The following is a 14744-nucleotide window of genomic DNA, read 5'->3' as shown; positions in this document are numbered from 1 at the left end:
TACTGCATATGGAAAAACTACCAAATTTGACACCAGTCATCGATTTAGAGCCATCAGTAAAAATAGCAAGAGACTGGAAATGTGTACTGAAATGTTCAAAATAAAGTTACTTTAGGCATCTTCATTAGAAACTGGCGTTGGTTGGGTGTCAGGGTTTAAACTGCTAGAAGACTGGTACAGCAATGTATGTATTTGGGGAGAGAAAGTACAGAGGAGGCATGCTGGCTGAAGGAGAATTGTAAATACAGTACAGTATGATAATCATGCTGGGAAAGTGGCTGAAAACTATTTGGTTGTTTTATGAAGAATTCTCAAGATGGTGACAACAGAAAGAGTAGCAAAAACATAGCATTGCCCTTAAGGTATTTTTTGGTAGGCTGATTGAAACAAAGACACAGGATAAATTTTTTAATTACAAGTAAAATATAAAGTAAATTAACTATACACTAAATGATAATATAACAGATGTATAATTAATGAACCACAAAAAAAGATTAAGTGAATTAACAGTAATTCTCTCTTGCTGGTAATAAGCCTAATGATAGAAATGTGTAGTAGCAGCTGTTAAAAGTATGTGATGAATAAAATAATTGTGCCACAGGAATAAGCATAATGAATTATGAGATGATTAAAAGTTACTGTAAGAAGTTCCTATATAATGCCTAGGTAACAGGTACAGAGGCCAGATTGTCCCCTGTATATGTAGTAACGTGAATGAGTAGCATGGGCCAGGCGTCATGGCAGTATAGTTAACAAACATCTTGGGCTACTAACAAAAGGTATATGCATGGCCCAAGCATTCGGGAAGGCACAGTGAACAGCAACTGAGAAACAGGGCACTATAGGAATAAGATGCCAGCAGCTACTAGCGTGCATGGCCAGGGGCTTGTGCAATGGGCACCAAGATGAACAAATACATAAATCTAATATAGTACTTCCCCTCCACATTAAGTGAGGGAGCATGCTAGAGCTAGGAATGCTTAACGTGAGTGCTTTGAATGACAATATACAACAAAGCTAAAGAGAAAATGGTGTGTGTGCTGCAGAGTCGGGGATCCAGAATAGCACCCCACCCCAATGCCAAGAGGCCCTGGCAAGAAGCCCCCAACCTGCAGGGCAGTCAGGGCTAGTTGGTGGCCCCGCCCAGAGGGCAGGAGAGTAAGGGCACTTTGATGTAGATAACCGTGGAAAGTGCCACTCGTCCACCACCCCACAGTTTTTATATTGACCTCGATGTGGTTATCTCACCTCAGTTGGGTTGTCCTCCCAATCCTCCCAAAAGGAATGGGGAGGGAGCGTTGTCCAAGGCTCGTGTAAAGTCAATGCGCATGAGTTTGCATCCTTGTATATGAAGTGGGGCTTGCACATCGTAACAAAATGTTGGATGGCCTGCACCGGGCAGTACCTTAAGCTGAGAATGGTGTGCATTTTCAACAGTGGCACCTCACCTCTGCTGTGCTTGTAGGTGTGGAATCAAAGTTTAGCCCAGTTGCGAGAAGCCTTAAGCTGGCCATACAAGCACACAGTGTTGTACTCAAAGGGGAAGGGGGGGGGAGCATGAAGCATGTGGGATTAAATTTTCCATTCTTTATCTGTACATGTTCAGGTGAATTTATTTATATTCTATAGTATGGTGCCCAAAACTGAACTGCATAATCCAACTGGGACCTAACAAGGTGGTGCAGAGGACGTACCAAGATTTGGGCCACCAAGTTAATTTACAGAGCTCGAGCTTCTCGTGTATATTATAATAATGCCAGAGCAGAATACTTCCTCACATATTTTATATCATAGAGCCTTGTAGTTCTTGCATGCAGAGATGTAGTATGACCATAACACTTTTAAGCTACTTGTATGTTGTCATACAACATAAAGCATCAGTACTGGACATCATAAATGGTTGCAAGTCTATTATCTACCAAAGAAATAAGCATACAGATCCTTTGTAATTATCTATTATGAGCATGCCAGACTGTTGGAAACATTAAGACCCACGTTCACAAACAGATACCTGTACCCTGTATAAAGCTTATACAGTAAATTTTAGAAATGAAGAAAAATAACTTGCAAGGAGAGCCAGTGGATTTGGAGTGGATGGCACATACTTAGTAGCTTACTCTTATGAGGTCCACTCCAAAACATTTTGGATTCAAGACTGTTATAGCTATATGTACTGTATTAGTGAGCTGTCATGACCAAACCACACAGAATATGAAGAAACGATGACGTTTCGGTCTGTCCTGGACCGAAATGTAGTCACTTCTTCATCTTATGTGTGGTTTGGTCATCGTATCTTCAGCCACGTTATTGTGACTCAGCATCTGCAGTGAGCTGTCATAACATGACTACTGCTACCAACTAATATAGTGTGATGTGCGTATACACACGCACAAAATTGGAATATGCAGCAGTTGTATGGTGCCCAAGCCTCAAGAAGCACAAAGAAACTGGAAAAGGTGCAGCGGCATGCTACAAAATGCCTTCCGGAATTGAAAAACATGAGTTACGAGGAGAAACTAGAGGCGTTAAACATGCCAAAACTAGAAGATAGAAGAAAAAGAGGTGATATGATCACCACTTACAAAATACTAACAGGAATCAACCAAATTGACAAAAAGGAATTCCTGAAACTAGCAATTTCACGAGCAAAAGGACACAGATTCAAACTATGGAAACAAAGGTGCCGAAAAAACATTAGAAAATTTTCTTTCAAACAGAAAGAAAAGTAGACGGCTGGAACAAGTTAAATGAGGAAGGTGGTGGAGGCCAAAACCATCAGTAGTTTCAAAGCATTATACGACAAAGAGTACTGGAAAGACGGGACATCACAAACGTAGCTCTCATGCTGTAACTACACTCACGTAATTACACACACACACACACGTCATACCTAATAGCAAGAACGCACTACTCTGCCTAGTATGCAAGAACCAATTTGCCTAATCGGCAGTGATTTTCATTAGATTTAAAAAAATTACAATGGATTTTATATTATATTATATTATATATATATATATATATATATATATAATCATAATTTCTTATGTTACAAAGCCTGACTACAATCAGTATGAAAACATGGAATTTTGTTATTCTCTCATTCATGTGTCGTGTAATAATATTTACATACTATACTTTATAAAAATAAATAATCCAGTATAAAAAGTGATAGATGATGTGTAGGGTCAAGCTGCCCTTACCTGTGACAGTCATTGGGTAGCATAATTAATAATTGTCACATGGATTCCCCAAAATTTTCCCAAGAAGAAAATACTTTATTGCAATGAGGGTGGTGTAAAAACCCAGCATTGAATGTAATGAAATGCCTCTTTCTGGTAGAGCTTCCGTGGCACCCTGAAGCTGTCTCGTTGAGATTGCTCCATGCTAATGGGTCACATCATTTGCACAAGTTCTGTCTGGTCTACCAGGACCAGAGCCAGAATGGGGACCTCTCACAGAGCCACAGGGAGCAAGTGACAATTCTCCACCCCTTTGGGAAAGCATCCAGAAAGTCAGTGAATTTATACTGACAATTGGAGGGTTCACATAAAATGAAGCCTAAAAACTGCTAAGTAAGTCTGCAAACACAGAACAAGACATTTACTCAAACTACAGTAGTTGGAAACTCGTTAGTGCTGACTGCCACCATCTGGAGGCCTGCAGCTGGCTTCCCAGGGTCAGCTCTGGAGCTGAGGAACTGGAGGGAAGGGAAGGAATCTGGGAGCCACTGGGGTTTACCAGAAAAAGGCATTTCGTTACATTTAACGCTGGGTTCCTGTGGGAGCCCCTCAGTGGCATCCTCAAGCTAACCACACAGAACAAAAAATGGGACCAAGGAAGGAAGGAAAGCAGCAGGCACTAGGATGAAGAAGAGACCCCAGGCTGGGGGAGACAGCTCAAACCAATACACAACCAACTGGGACCAGGAACACTGACTAAATACAGGGCCACAAGAACCCTGTTACAACGCCCAAAATCTGAATATCAGCCCAGATCATGTTGGAGAAGACTGCAGCTAAAGCTGAGTATTTGCAAACATCATGGCCCCAAGACTAGACCCTGCTGGTTAGTTTTGAGCTAGTTTGAGTGAATGTCTTGTTCTGTATGAATTGTTTGGCAGAATTGGTGGTGAATTATTACTCAATGTGGCTCTCTGAGGAGGAGGAGGAGGAAGGGGGGAGGGGAGCACACTGTGGCTCTGGTCTCCGGCAGGCAAAACGAACTTTTGCAATTGATGTGACCCATTAGCGTGCAGCAATCTCAGCAATATAGCTTCAGAGAGCCGCTGGGGGCTCTACCAGAAAAGTAGCACAAGCATGAGGAAGAAGTGACAGAAGAAACTTCATAACTTCAAAGAGCACCAAAATGTTAGGAGGAATAACTGAACTACCAGTAGGTACAGTACCTTCAAGGCCCCAAGTGAAGGGCTTGGGAGGCGACTCTGATTTATGCTTCCCTAGGGTCAAGAATGCTCATAAGTAAAGACAAGATTAAGGCTGATAAACATAGAAGTGATGACAAAGAAAACAAAAAAAACAAGCTCTCAGTCTAATGGAGAGGACAGGTAAGTAGAGGCCAAGGAAAGGTTCCAATAGGGAAATTATTTAACCTCTAAAAGAAAACACATTTTCTCTGTATAAAAGTGTAATTTCATGTCATTCCTGCAAAAGGTGCATGAATGAAATATTAAATAAACTGAGGTTCCTGCTATAGACAATGTGTTTTTCTTGTTATTCTCCATTCCTTTGCAACCAGTACTAAAAGTCCAACTTCATTTCTGAAAAAAAAAAAAAAAGTTACAAACTGGATGACAAAAACTGAACAGTAAATCAGCTGAAGGCAACAAGTATTTGTATTTAGGCTTGTCCATGCAACTATGGTATAAAAAAGCAAAGTTAACAAAAATGCTTATACTAAAGGATCCTTCATCGCATATAAAAGTTAAAGTTAGTTAAAAAATCATAAATACTGTAATTGTGGTCAATATGAAAACAGCACGTTGTATACAAAATGCTATATTGAAACCTAGGTTATGGGAATCATTTATATTTGGTTTCCCGTTGTTGGGTACAGGAAGCCTGTTAGGTTTATTGAAGTCTTCTTGGAAATGACTGACCTTTCGTTGTACCAATTTACGACTAGGTGAACAGCGGCATCAGGTGTAAGAAAACATGCCCAAGAAATGAACCCAGGACCAACTTTGCTATACACATCTCCTGTTCTGTTAATAAACTTCTCCCAATGAGCGAGTGCCTTTCAGAATATGTAACCTACTTTTCTTACATTGCTCTCTTATTTTTCTCCAGGTTGTTGTTGTTCTCCTACAAACCAGATCAGATGAAATGAGAATCTGTATGAATGATTGAGATATTTCTTACATTTTGTGTAATAATATAATCTACGTGTGTTATTGACTTACCATTTTCATCTCTACGCCGGGAAGCATTTTCCTTTGCCAAAGCAGACAGGAAGGATTCAAACACAGCCATAGATTCTTTCATTGATGTTTTTTTATATTCTGCCACAGCTCCACGTTCCTCATCTGTCTTTCCAGCATCAAAACTGTTGATCTCTTCTACTAATTGACTGCAAATAAAAAAAAATTATGCTGTATGATTATGAAGTGCTTAAAATGGAATATCTGAAGATTTTTATAAGAACTTAAGCAACCCACTTGTTAAAAAAAAAAAAAAAAAAAAAAAAAAAAAAAAAAAAGCCGTGCCGTGTATACACAACTAACCTTAAGTTTGGAACAGCCATCGGATCGAACTGTTCAGCTTTCTGCGGGTCAAAGCAAACACACACACGTCCAGTCTTTGGGTGGACACAGAATGGTGACTTCAGTAAGTGGTTAAGACCCTTTGTAACATGTATGTCCAATCTTGGATAAACAAGCTGAAGGATGATCTCTGTCAGAAGGTGTGGTCGAAAACCCTTTTTGTGGTCAGCCTAAAAAGGGAATATAAAAATAAATATATCTTGATTGTAATAAAAAGGTTTTCCAATGCCATTATTTCTAGATAAAAAAAAAAAAGTTTTGAGTGTATGTACAAGACACTTTTCTGAGCAGTATACTCAGCAAAATTCTAATCCCCAGTTAAGATATTGTGCAGTTAGGGCAGGGTGACATTCTACAATGGTACGGCAAATATAAACTACTGTACTAGGTCACAGGTTTTGTACTGTACAGTGGTACCTCGGAATGCAAGTGTCCCTGTATGCGAGTTTTTCGGAAGACGAGCAGGATTTACTCCAAAAATATGTCTCGGAAGGCGAGGGTTACCTCGGGACGCGAGTTTGTTGATACGTGTACAGGCCGACTGGCACGTGGTGGCATGGCGATCGCGCCTCAGTTTACCAGTGTCTCGTGTCCAGTGACTATCCCACCTGAATTCTTCACAAGGATTTACAGTTTTTTATCGTTTTTTTGGCCATTTGAGCATAAAAGTTGTCATTATATATCTTGCCATGGGTCTCAAGAAAGCCATTGGTAAGGTTCAACCTAAGAAAATAGCTGTGAGTAGAGGCAGTAGAGGATGTCCCTTCTTGATTAAGAAAATGTGTGAAGTATGGGAAGAACTGCAAAGTTTTGTTGAAAAAACTCACCCAGATAAAGCTGTAGCAGGCCGTTGCATTGACCTTTTAAATGATAATGTGATTTCTTACTACAGACAAGTGCTAAAATGTAGGGAAAAACAAGTGTCATTAGACAAATTCTTAGTAAAACAAGCAAGTCCTAGTGGTATGCAGGCAAAATGTGGCAGAGTGTGCATACCAGTGAAGTCCTCACTGCCTGATGTGATAATGGAAGGGGACTCCCCTTCCAAACAGTAACTCCTCTCTTCCTCCCACCTCCTCACCATCTTCCATACGCCTACAGCATTCAACAGCAAGGTAAGTAATAACTTGAACATAGTTTTGTAGGTTTATTTAGATGAATTAGGTATAAAAATTTAGTTTGATGTGGGGGTTTGGGGGTAGTCAGGAACGGATTAATTCATTTCCCTTTATTTCTTATGGGGAAATTAGCTTCGGAATGCGAGTTTTCGGAATACGAGGCGTCTCCAGGAACCAATTAAACTCTTAAACTGAGGTATGCCTGTACTGTACTTATGCTCGTAAGGTCAAACTGTCCCTATGGAGACAATTGGTACAACTAGAAAGTGCATTCTTACAAAACAAAAAGCTTTTAAATGCAATATTTGGCATCACAAGAACTGCTTGAAGATGGGAAGTAGTGTTCATGTTCTCGGAATTCTCAGTTGTGAGTCGAGAATGACCCTGACTGTACTACCAGGACTCTACTACTAACCAATCATATCATGATCACCTAATTGAAGCAGACTGTGGTATTTCCCTCTAACCCTAGGAGATATGTTAAAAGAATATTATTTGAAAATATTTGTTGAATACCTTATTAAGTGCTCTGGTAATCTCTGTTTGGATAGTGTTCCATCGCTGTTTTGAGTTGCTGCATTGTGGCATAGTCTTCTCTAAAGACTCGCGTAATGTTTGGTCAGGAATCAGGGAAAGAATTTTACTCCAAAGCTCAGGAGTGCCTAACAGATCTTGATCCTCTAAAATCAGATCATTAAAGTACTTCTTGGCAATTCCTTCAGCGCGTCTGTAAATTTAACAAATTTGTTCATTACTTCCTAAGGATACAAACTTGCACATCATAATATAAGTATTTTTTATCATAAAGTTATGCAAAATTAACATGAAAATACAATAATGAACACTGCAGATGTGTAACAAAGAACAAAAGTTTTAATCCAGTGTTCCTTAAGAACTTACTTGAGAGAAGGATGAAGCTTTTGAGAGATGTTAACTTTCTTTGTCATATTTTCACCTCCACGAATCAATTGAAGGTATTCAGCTAAAGCTGATCTAGCTGACTGTGACAATGTGCGGGCACTTTCATCACACACCCAACAATGTATGCCACGACGACCAGAGTACACCCACAGGATGTGCTGGTACCCAAAATCCTCTGTTAATAGTGATCAATATTAGATGTAAAGTTAATTTGTATGTATTCATTACAACATCTCCCATTAGCTAAAGAGTAGTTTATGTAAGCTCATTCATGCACGAAAATGTTTTACACAATTTTGATCATGGTGTCAAAGATGTGTAGAGACCCAACTGTGTGGTGCAATAAGGCAAGTATCACCTGCATCATTCCATACAAACAGCAAATTCTTTCACAATAATAATTACCAATTGTCCTGCATAAGCTCACCTATTCCATGGTAAACCCATCAAGAAACTCAAGATGGCATTTACCTGGCTGCACTGCTAAGTAGTGTTCATGTTCCTTAACTGTTTTCATTTACTATATTTCATTTCTTACTATGATGGATTGATGCAGTGGATGAGACTATACAAAAACAAGAGTAATTTTGATTGTATGTGGTGGGTGAGAATAGGTAATATTTAACCACAAAAGTATATTTCCTAGCATAAACTGAGAGTTCAGTATACTCCAGATAACTAAATCCCTAGTTAGTTAGAGCGAACATGACCTGGGATATCATAGCAAAAGATATGGTATGGCTCAGTTAAGGTCTCTAACTTCCACTGTACAAATATTTGTTGTGTAACCCAGGTTTTGAAATTGCCTCTGGCAAAGCTAATACACTTGCAATGGGAGGAGAAATGTTTTTCACAAGATTTTGTTAGCACATCCATGTGGAATATATTTAATAAAGTATTGAAGTCTTACCATGCCTTATGGTGAAATAATTATTACACAAATTATTGTGGAATTAAAAAAGAATGAAGGTTTCTTGGTATTTCAAGGAGTTTTATTTTAGTTTTGTTTTATTAATTTTTAATTTTCTTTTAATTTGCATTTGTTTTTCTTTTCAGCATGGACAAAACCCTTTCTTTTAGTGTGTGTTGACAATCAGATTCTCAGGGTAACAGAAAATCATGCTGCTTTGTTGGGAAGCCTGGCAATCCATGCCTCGTCTCTCTCTCTCAGGAGACTGTGATGAAGGTGACTTTGAAAGGAAATGAATGATGAATTGAGACTCTATAGTTCACACATTTAAATAAATGACAAATGTTTTAGGCAATAGAGAAAGAAAGTAAATTAGGTAAAAGCAATGGTAATGTGTTAGATATGAGCAACACATTTTATTGGGAACGATAAGTGGAAGAATGGTGAAAATATGGGATATGTATTTATACGTGTATATAATCCAGTGTGTAAGGAGAATGTTAAAGGAAAGAATGAGATGAAAGTATTATTGAATAAACTGAATGTGTAAAGAAGCTAAAAGATGGTAGGAAAGTTATTATACTGGGGAATATGTATGTTGGTGTACAAGTTAAAAATACATATTGGGAAATTGCATGAGGTTGTGTACTGCATGTGTTTTGTATATCTGCCAGCTGAGTAACCAGGGCAATGAGTGGCAGCAAAGACAGACCACATAATGTTAAATGTAATGTACATGGTGTGGCAGGAATGGGAGTTCCCAAATGATTGGATTAAAGGTTAGTAGAGAAGACTGAAAACTATAGGGAAATGAACTTACCTACTATCATAAGAAAAGTGAATGGAAGGTTGCAGACTCAAGGAAGAGTAACAGAGATAGCAGAATGTAGGATAGGGGAAGAACTGCCTAGTTTAAAAATGGAAAAAGATTGCACAGATCAAATGTTTAATGTGAGAATAGGTCTCGAAAAGTTTCTACCAACAAAGAGATGAAAGTTGTATGCTGCCTTAATTAATTTAAGAATATTTAAAGAATATGACTGGATAGATTGTGAAGCATTGTGGGAGGTATCAACGGGAGTTTATTAAGAAGAGTGAAATATGTTTATATAAATAGCAGAGGATATGCAAAAGTAATTAACAATATATAGAACTCATATTTAAAATTACACAATTCAAAATAATAAATTAATTCATCGCAAGTGAATAACTTACGTCTCAGAGCAGAATCCAAGATCTTGACAGCAATAGTCATGAACTTCCAACACTTGTGACAAATTTCTGCTCCAGAGCAACAAGTCCGTACCTGTGGAGTGTGTTTCTCTCAAATGCTGTACAGTGAACCCTCATATTGTGGAGGGTTGGTTAAGGTGAAATATAAATAAATATTATATTATATATATATACTGTATATATAATATATATATATATATACACACACACACACAGTATATTTATAAAAAAAAGCAAATCACAAAGGATTGTTTACTGTAACACTTGTCTTCAGCCATACAAATTTTCTTAGTGTTCAAATTGAATACGAATAAAATGATTAGCATTTTGGAAATGTCCATAGTTAGGAGGAAAAAAAAAAGAGTAGTTAATTAATAAAATGACAACAATATAGCCTGTAGTTACAATACTTTCTGATACATCACCTAAAGAATATAAGTGGTCTCTCACCATAATTTCACCCTCAACTTTTACACACAGAAGGCATAATTATGCTATGTTATAAATTTAATTGTTGCAGTATTAACTCTCAAACTGCGCAAAGCGTCATGTGTGTGACATTGAATGGGGTGTAATTCGAAAAATATTCATATTATGTAAAAATTTCTTACAAATGTTAAACAAATCTCCAACTTATTGGCTTCAGCTTTGTGAAACTTTCATCAAAATATTTTCAGAAATTAATTTTACATGAATATTTAAAAAAAAATAATGTTTTGTTTATAAAGAGAACAACTCCTATTAACTGGAACTGATGGATAATACAATAATAGAGAGATGCAAGCACCTGTCCACCGCACAAAGAAGAAGAATAGTAGTAAGAAGTGTCCACAAAGTAGATATACAGCTGGTGCCTTTATAGCATTGGTGAGTAATACATAATAACACAAATAATAATGAGTAATTATGTTATGCTCTATTTTGTTATTATATAAATACATTGCCCAATGTTGTTATCAGTTACTTTCAACAATATCCAAAAAATATTTTTTTTTTTTTTTTTTTTTTAGGATTTTAGGTTTTTATTCCTCCTTTGTTTATTATTTGAATTTGTTTTAACCTTTGCATCCTGGAGAACGCATACTCGTCCCTAACTATGTGAAGCCAGAAATAAATTGGTCAACAAATAATTCAGTCACAACTCTCAGAACTTGGGACTTTGAATTTTTTTGGGTGGATTTTTTCACAGATTTCAAACTCTATTTTCCTTCTTTCTTTAGGTTGTTTTGATGATTAGGGACCAGATTAGGGCTCTTTTACTTATATGAACATAAATATTGTGGCAATAAGTTGAGTGATGATAGAGGGTGGGAGGGAGAAGCAGGTTTCATCAATAACAGTCACCCTCGCATTAGGCAATACTGTACTACACTTTCTCATATTTTGGTTGCATACTGAAGACAATGGCAATATATTTAAACTATTGTCAACCTTTTACGTATGCTTCAACAAACTGAAGCATAATCAAACACCTTTCAGTAACACTACCAAAATCACAACACACACTGGCTCTGAACAAACAAAAGACCAGTAATAACAAAAGATTAGGGGGGAGGGGGGGGAAGGAATGTTATTGCTTTGACTGTTTTATTGTGACTTACCTCATCATAATCTGTCATGTCAATATCAAACACAAGTTCCTTCTCTTGGGGTGTAAATACTGAGACTGTGCGATGGTCCTTGGGTCTGAAATCGTGAAAATTTATTATAATACTGTACTGAAATTAGCAAGTACTGTACAGGTACATTTAAAAACAAATAAAAAATTATACAGTACTGTATGTTTTGATCTTAGTCAATCAAAAACCAGTGTTAATGTAATGAAATGCCATTTTCTGGGTTAGCCCTGGAGGCTCCCCTGGAGCTATCGGGCTAATATGCAATACATTAGACTGGGGCATTAGTCTATATAGTTCAGCCTACTGGGGACCACGAGCCAGAACCTGGCCCTCTCAGAGGTGTAGGGAACAATGACCCCTGGAAAACACCCTTGCGGTTGGGGGTTTTCCTTATCTGCCATCGACCGGGGTTAGGCACCCAGAAAGGTAAGCATAACAAAACAAACCACACATGGAAAGAAAAATTACAACTAAAAACTGAAAAGAAAGGCAGAACTCCCTCCGATCCCAGGGAAACAAGCAAATGTCACACTCCACCGGTGTGTTGCTCAGATAGTCTGGAGCCCAATAGCTCCAGGGAAAAGGAGCCATGCGAGCTCCCCACAGAAAAAGAACTAAAGTATAACAAAGCAATGATAGTAAGTAGTGCAAGGGTTACAAATAATGCAGGATGCAAGTGGTGCTTACCCATCAGTGTTTACAGGAAGGAATAATTAGTTTATATTAGTTCTTTAAACTGTCATCTCATTATCCCGATTTTGTGATATAAAGCGTGCCAATATCTGCCTTACTGGTCTAATGGCAAACTACACTTTATTTTTCTAAAATATGTAGAACCTTTCAAATTATAAGCTGAAAATGTATATATGCTGGTTAGTCTTGTAAAAGTATAACCACATCGTGCAATGTACATATAACCACAACCTCAATGGCTACCAGATATGATTTTTCAATCCAACTTAATATATTTTTCAGATTTGACCAGACTTAACAAAATATCAAATTTTGGGGGAATTTCTTGACATTTGATACCTGGATTCCAGAGCCTCGACTGACTAATTTTTAACATTATAATACATGATAGTCTGGATCATTATATAACTATCATGGTGTATTTAAATGGTTATATAATTATTGTTCAACTATGATACACAAATCAATATCATACCTGAACGAGTAGACTGCTCCAATATCAATCTTATGGGGACAGTGCTTCTTAATCTCCTTCTCCATGTCTTCTTCATCTTTAAATGACTGATAGCGCAGATATATATCATCAGCAAGGGTGAAGGAGAATTCACGTTTTTGAAAGTAGTTCTTAGGAGCTGAAAGAAAATGAGAAATTTATTTTGTTGGAACAGTTGAAATACAATCAAGATATCATCTAAGACTCATTTTAAAGGTTCTGCTACAACAGTTAGAAGGGCCAAACAAACACCACTCAACCCAATTTATGAACAATTGCTTTCCTAGCCACAAAATCTTCTCAAACACCAATACAGTGGAGTCTTAAAATCTGGTTCAACAGATTTTCAGATCTAGTGGAATGATCTGCTTCTGCTGACAAAAATGAATGGGTTCAGTTGCACTGGTAAACAGAACAACTGTGGTCAATGAGATAGTGTATGCCTGGACCAGAATTCCTGAAGAAAGACAATGTGTATTGTACTGTATACAAAAATTAATTAAACAAGCTATCACATACCCCTCAAAGAAGTAAAGTTTGATAAAAAATATTATACAGTGAAACCTCTTTAATATGCATCTCCATATAACAAATACCGTACTTCCGAATAACACAGAATTCCTATAGGCTCACCTCTTCATAATCAAAGTTAATCCATATTTACATTATCAATTCCAAATACTGTACTGAAGCAATTTCTAGCAGACTATCTTTCAGTACAGTATTTATACTATTCTCAGACTTTTAGTAGTACTGTACTGTAAATATTACAGTGGACTCCCACCATTATCTGGCTCCTTATTTTCAGGATTCTCATTATACAAATACTGTATATTAGTTCTCAATTTTACACCCCGTATTAACTGAAGGTTACAACATAGATAGGTACTGGAATATATCAGGTGAAGTTTTTTAGTGGAAAGGAATAGCATGATTTTATTTCAGGGAAAATTGAATGCTACTGTATAATTAGTGCTAGGTAAGTATGCAATTTTGTTGTTATTTATAGTGCTGATGATTGAACTGAACTGATACATTTACCAACTACCAGTATGACTGGCCAGTAGCCTAGAAGGGACTGCTGAGAAAAAACATTAGGAAAAGGGAGAAGGCAGCCTTGATAGGCCTGTGTGTGAATGCAGAAGACATGTACAGGACAGTTGTAAAAGTCTACAGATTTAACCCAAACAAACTTAACCTAATGCAACCTAGCCTAAACTACCATATTCTAACCTAAGTTATAGCAAGCAGTTATAGTTATAACTATAACACAGTTATAGCAAACAGCAACAAGCTTTTTCGAAATGTCTTGGGTATGATTTTTCTGTTCCCCACATGGAGGCACATGCATGGGGTGCCGACCTATTAAAACTAGCCCTAGTATGATTTATTTGGATATAGGCACATAAGCCACGTTTGGATAGACTCATAGGGCACTGCACTTCATTGTTAGAACTATGGGGTGCTCAACTACTTATAAAATTTCATATTATTATAATATAGGTGTTCAGAAAATTTATATGAACCTGAGATGCCTGAGCTAATTTGGTATAGGCCTACGAAATGCCTGTACTAATTTGATATAGACCTACGAAATACCTATACTAATTTAATACAGGCCTATGAGATGCCTGTGTTAATTTGATAATGACTTATGGGGCCTGTGCTATTTTGGACATGGCCCCAAAGACATTTTATTTGCCAATACTCGCATCAGTTTTTATCTCTAGTGACTCATAGAGCGAGTCTAAGACCAGCCAACACGCTCGGAAACCCTTTAATGATGTCATTGCTGACCTTGTCCATAGGTGAGCCAGGTGTAGTATTGAGAGTATGGGAAAAGCCTCCTGTAGTAGACTGGGAGGAGGTCAGGGAGGAGGTCCGGGTCATAAGACTGCACCATCGCCATGCTCACCATGTGATACAATAACAACAACACAACCTTCCCGCCAAAACCTCGCACAGTTACTCCACTCTC

The 14744-nt window shown here is 37.6% G+C and overlaps 1 protein-coding gene across 1 annotated transcript; it reads right to left on the bottom strand.

The window, feature by feature from the left end:
* Nucleotides 1-395: 395 nt before the first annotated feature.
* Prim1 (DNA primase small subunit) lies at nt 396-14744 on the bottom strand. The gene is made up of 9 exons (XM_045757689.2): nt 14564-14744; nt 12749-12905; nt 11563-11647; nt 9944-10034; nt 7798-7993; nt 7414-7624; nt 5741-5949; nt 5420-5586; nt 396-4777 (listed from the first exon to the last, which is right to left on the bottom strand). The coding sequence occupies exons 1-9, from the start codon at nt 14682-14684 to the stop codon at nt 4758-4760; spliced, it is 1257 nt and encodes a 418-aa protein (XP_045613645.1). The 5' UTR covers nt 14685-14744; the 3' UTR covers nt 396-4757.

The sequence above is a fragment of the Procambarus clarkii genome, chromosome 67 (assembly GCF_040958095.1).
Source record: "Procambarus clarkii isolate CNS0578487 chromosome 67, FALCON_Pclarkii_2.0, whole genome shotgun sequence".
Taxonomy (NCBI): domain Eukaryota; kingdom Metazoa; phylum Arthropoda; class Malacostraca; order Decapoda; family Cambaridae; genus Procambarus; species Procambarus clarkii.
Note: the sequence above shows the minus strand (reverse complement) of the source record. Positions and strands in the feature narration are given on the sequence as shown.

What these genes read in the sequence shown, in the direction of transcription:
- Prim1 (XM_045757689.2), bottom strand. Translation starts at nt 14,684, where the DNA reads ATGGTGAGCATGGCGATGGTGCAGTCTTATGACCCGGACCTCCTCCCT. An exon ending in CTGGCTCACCTATGGACAAG is followed by an intron (nt 12,906 to 14,563) that starts GTCAGCAATGAC and finishes ATTTTCTTTCAG; the next exon opens with CTCCTAAGAACTACTTTCAA. An exon ending in ATGGCTGTTCCAAACTTAAG is followed by an intron (nt 5,587 to 5,740) that starts GTTAGTTGTGTA and finishes TTTTATTTGCAG; the next exon opens with TCAATTAGTAGAAGAGATCA.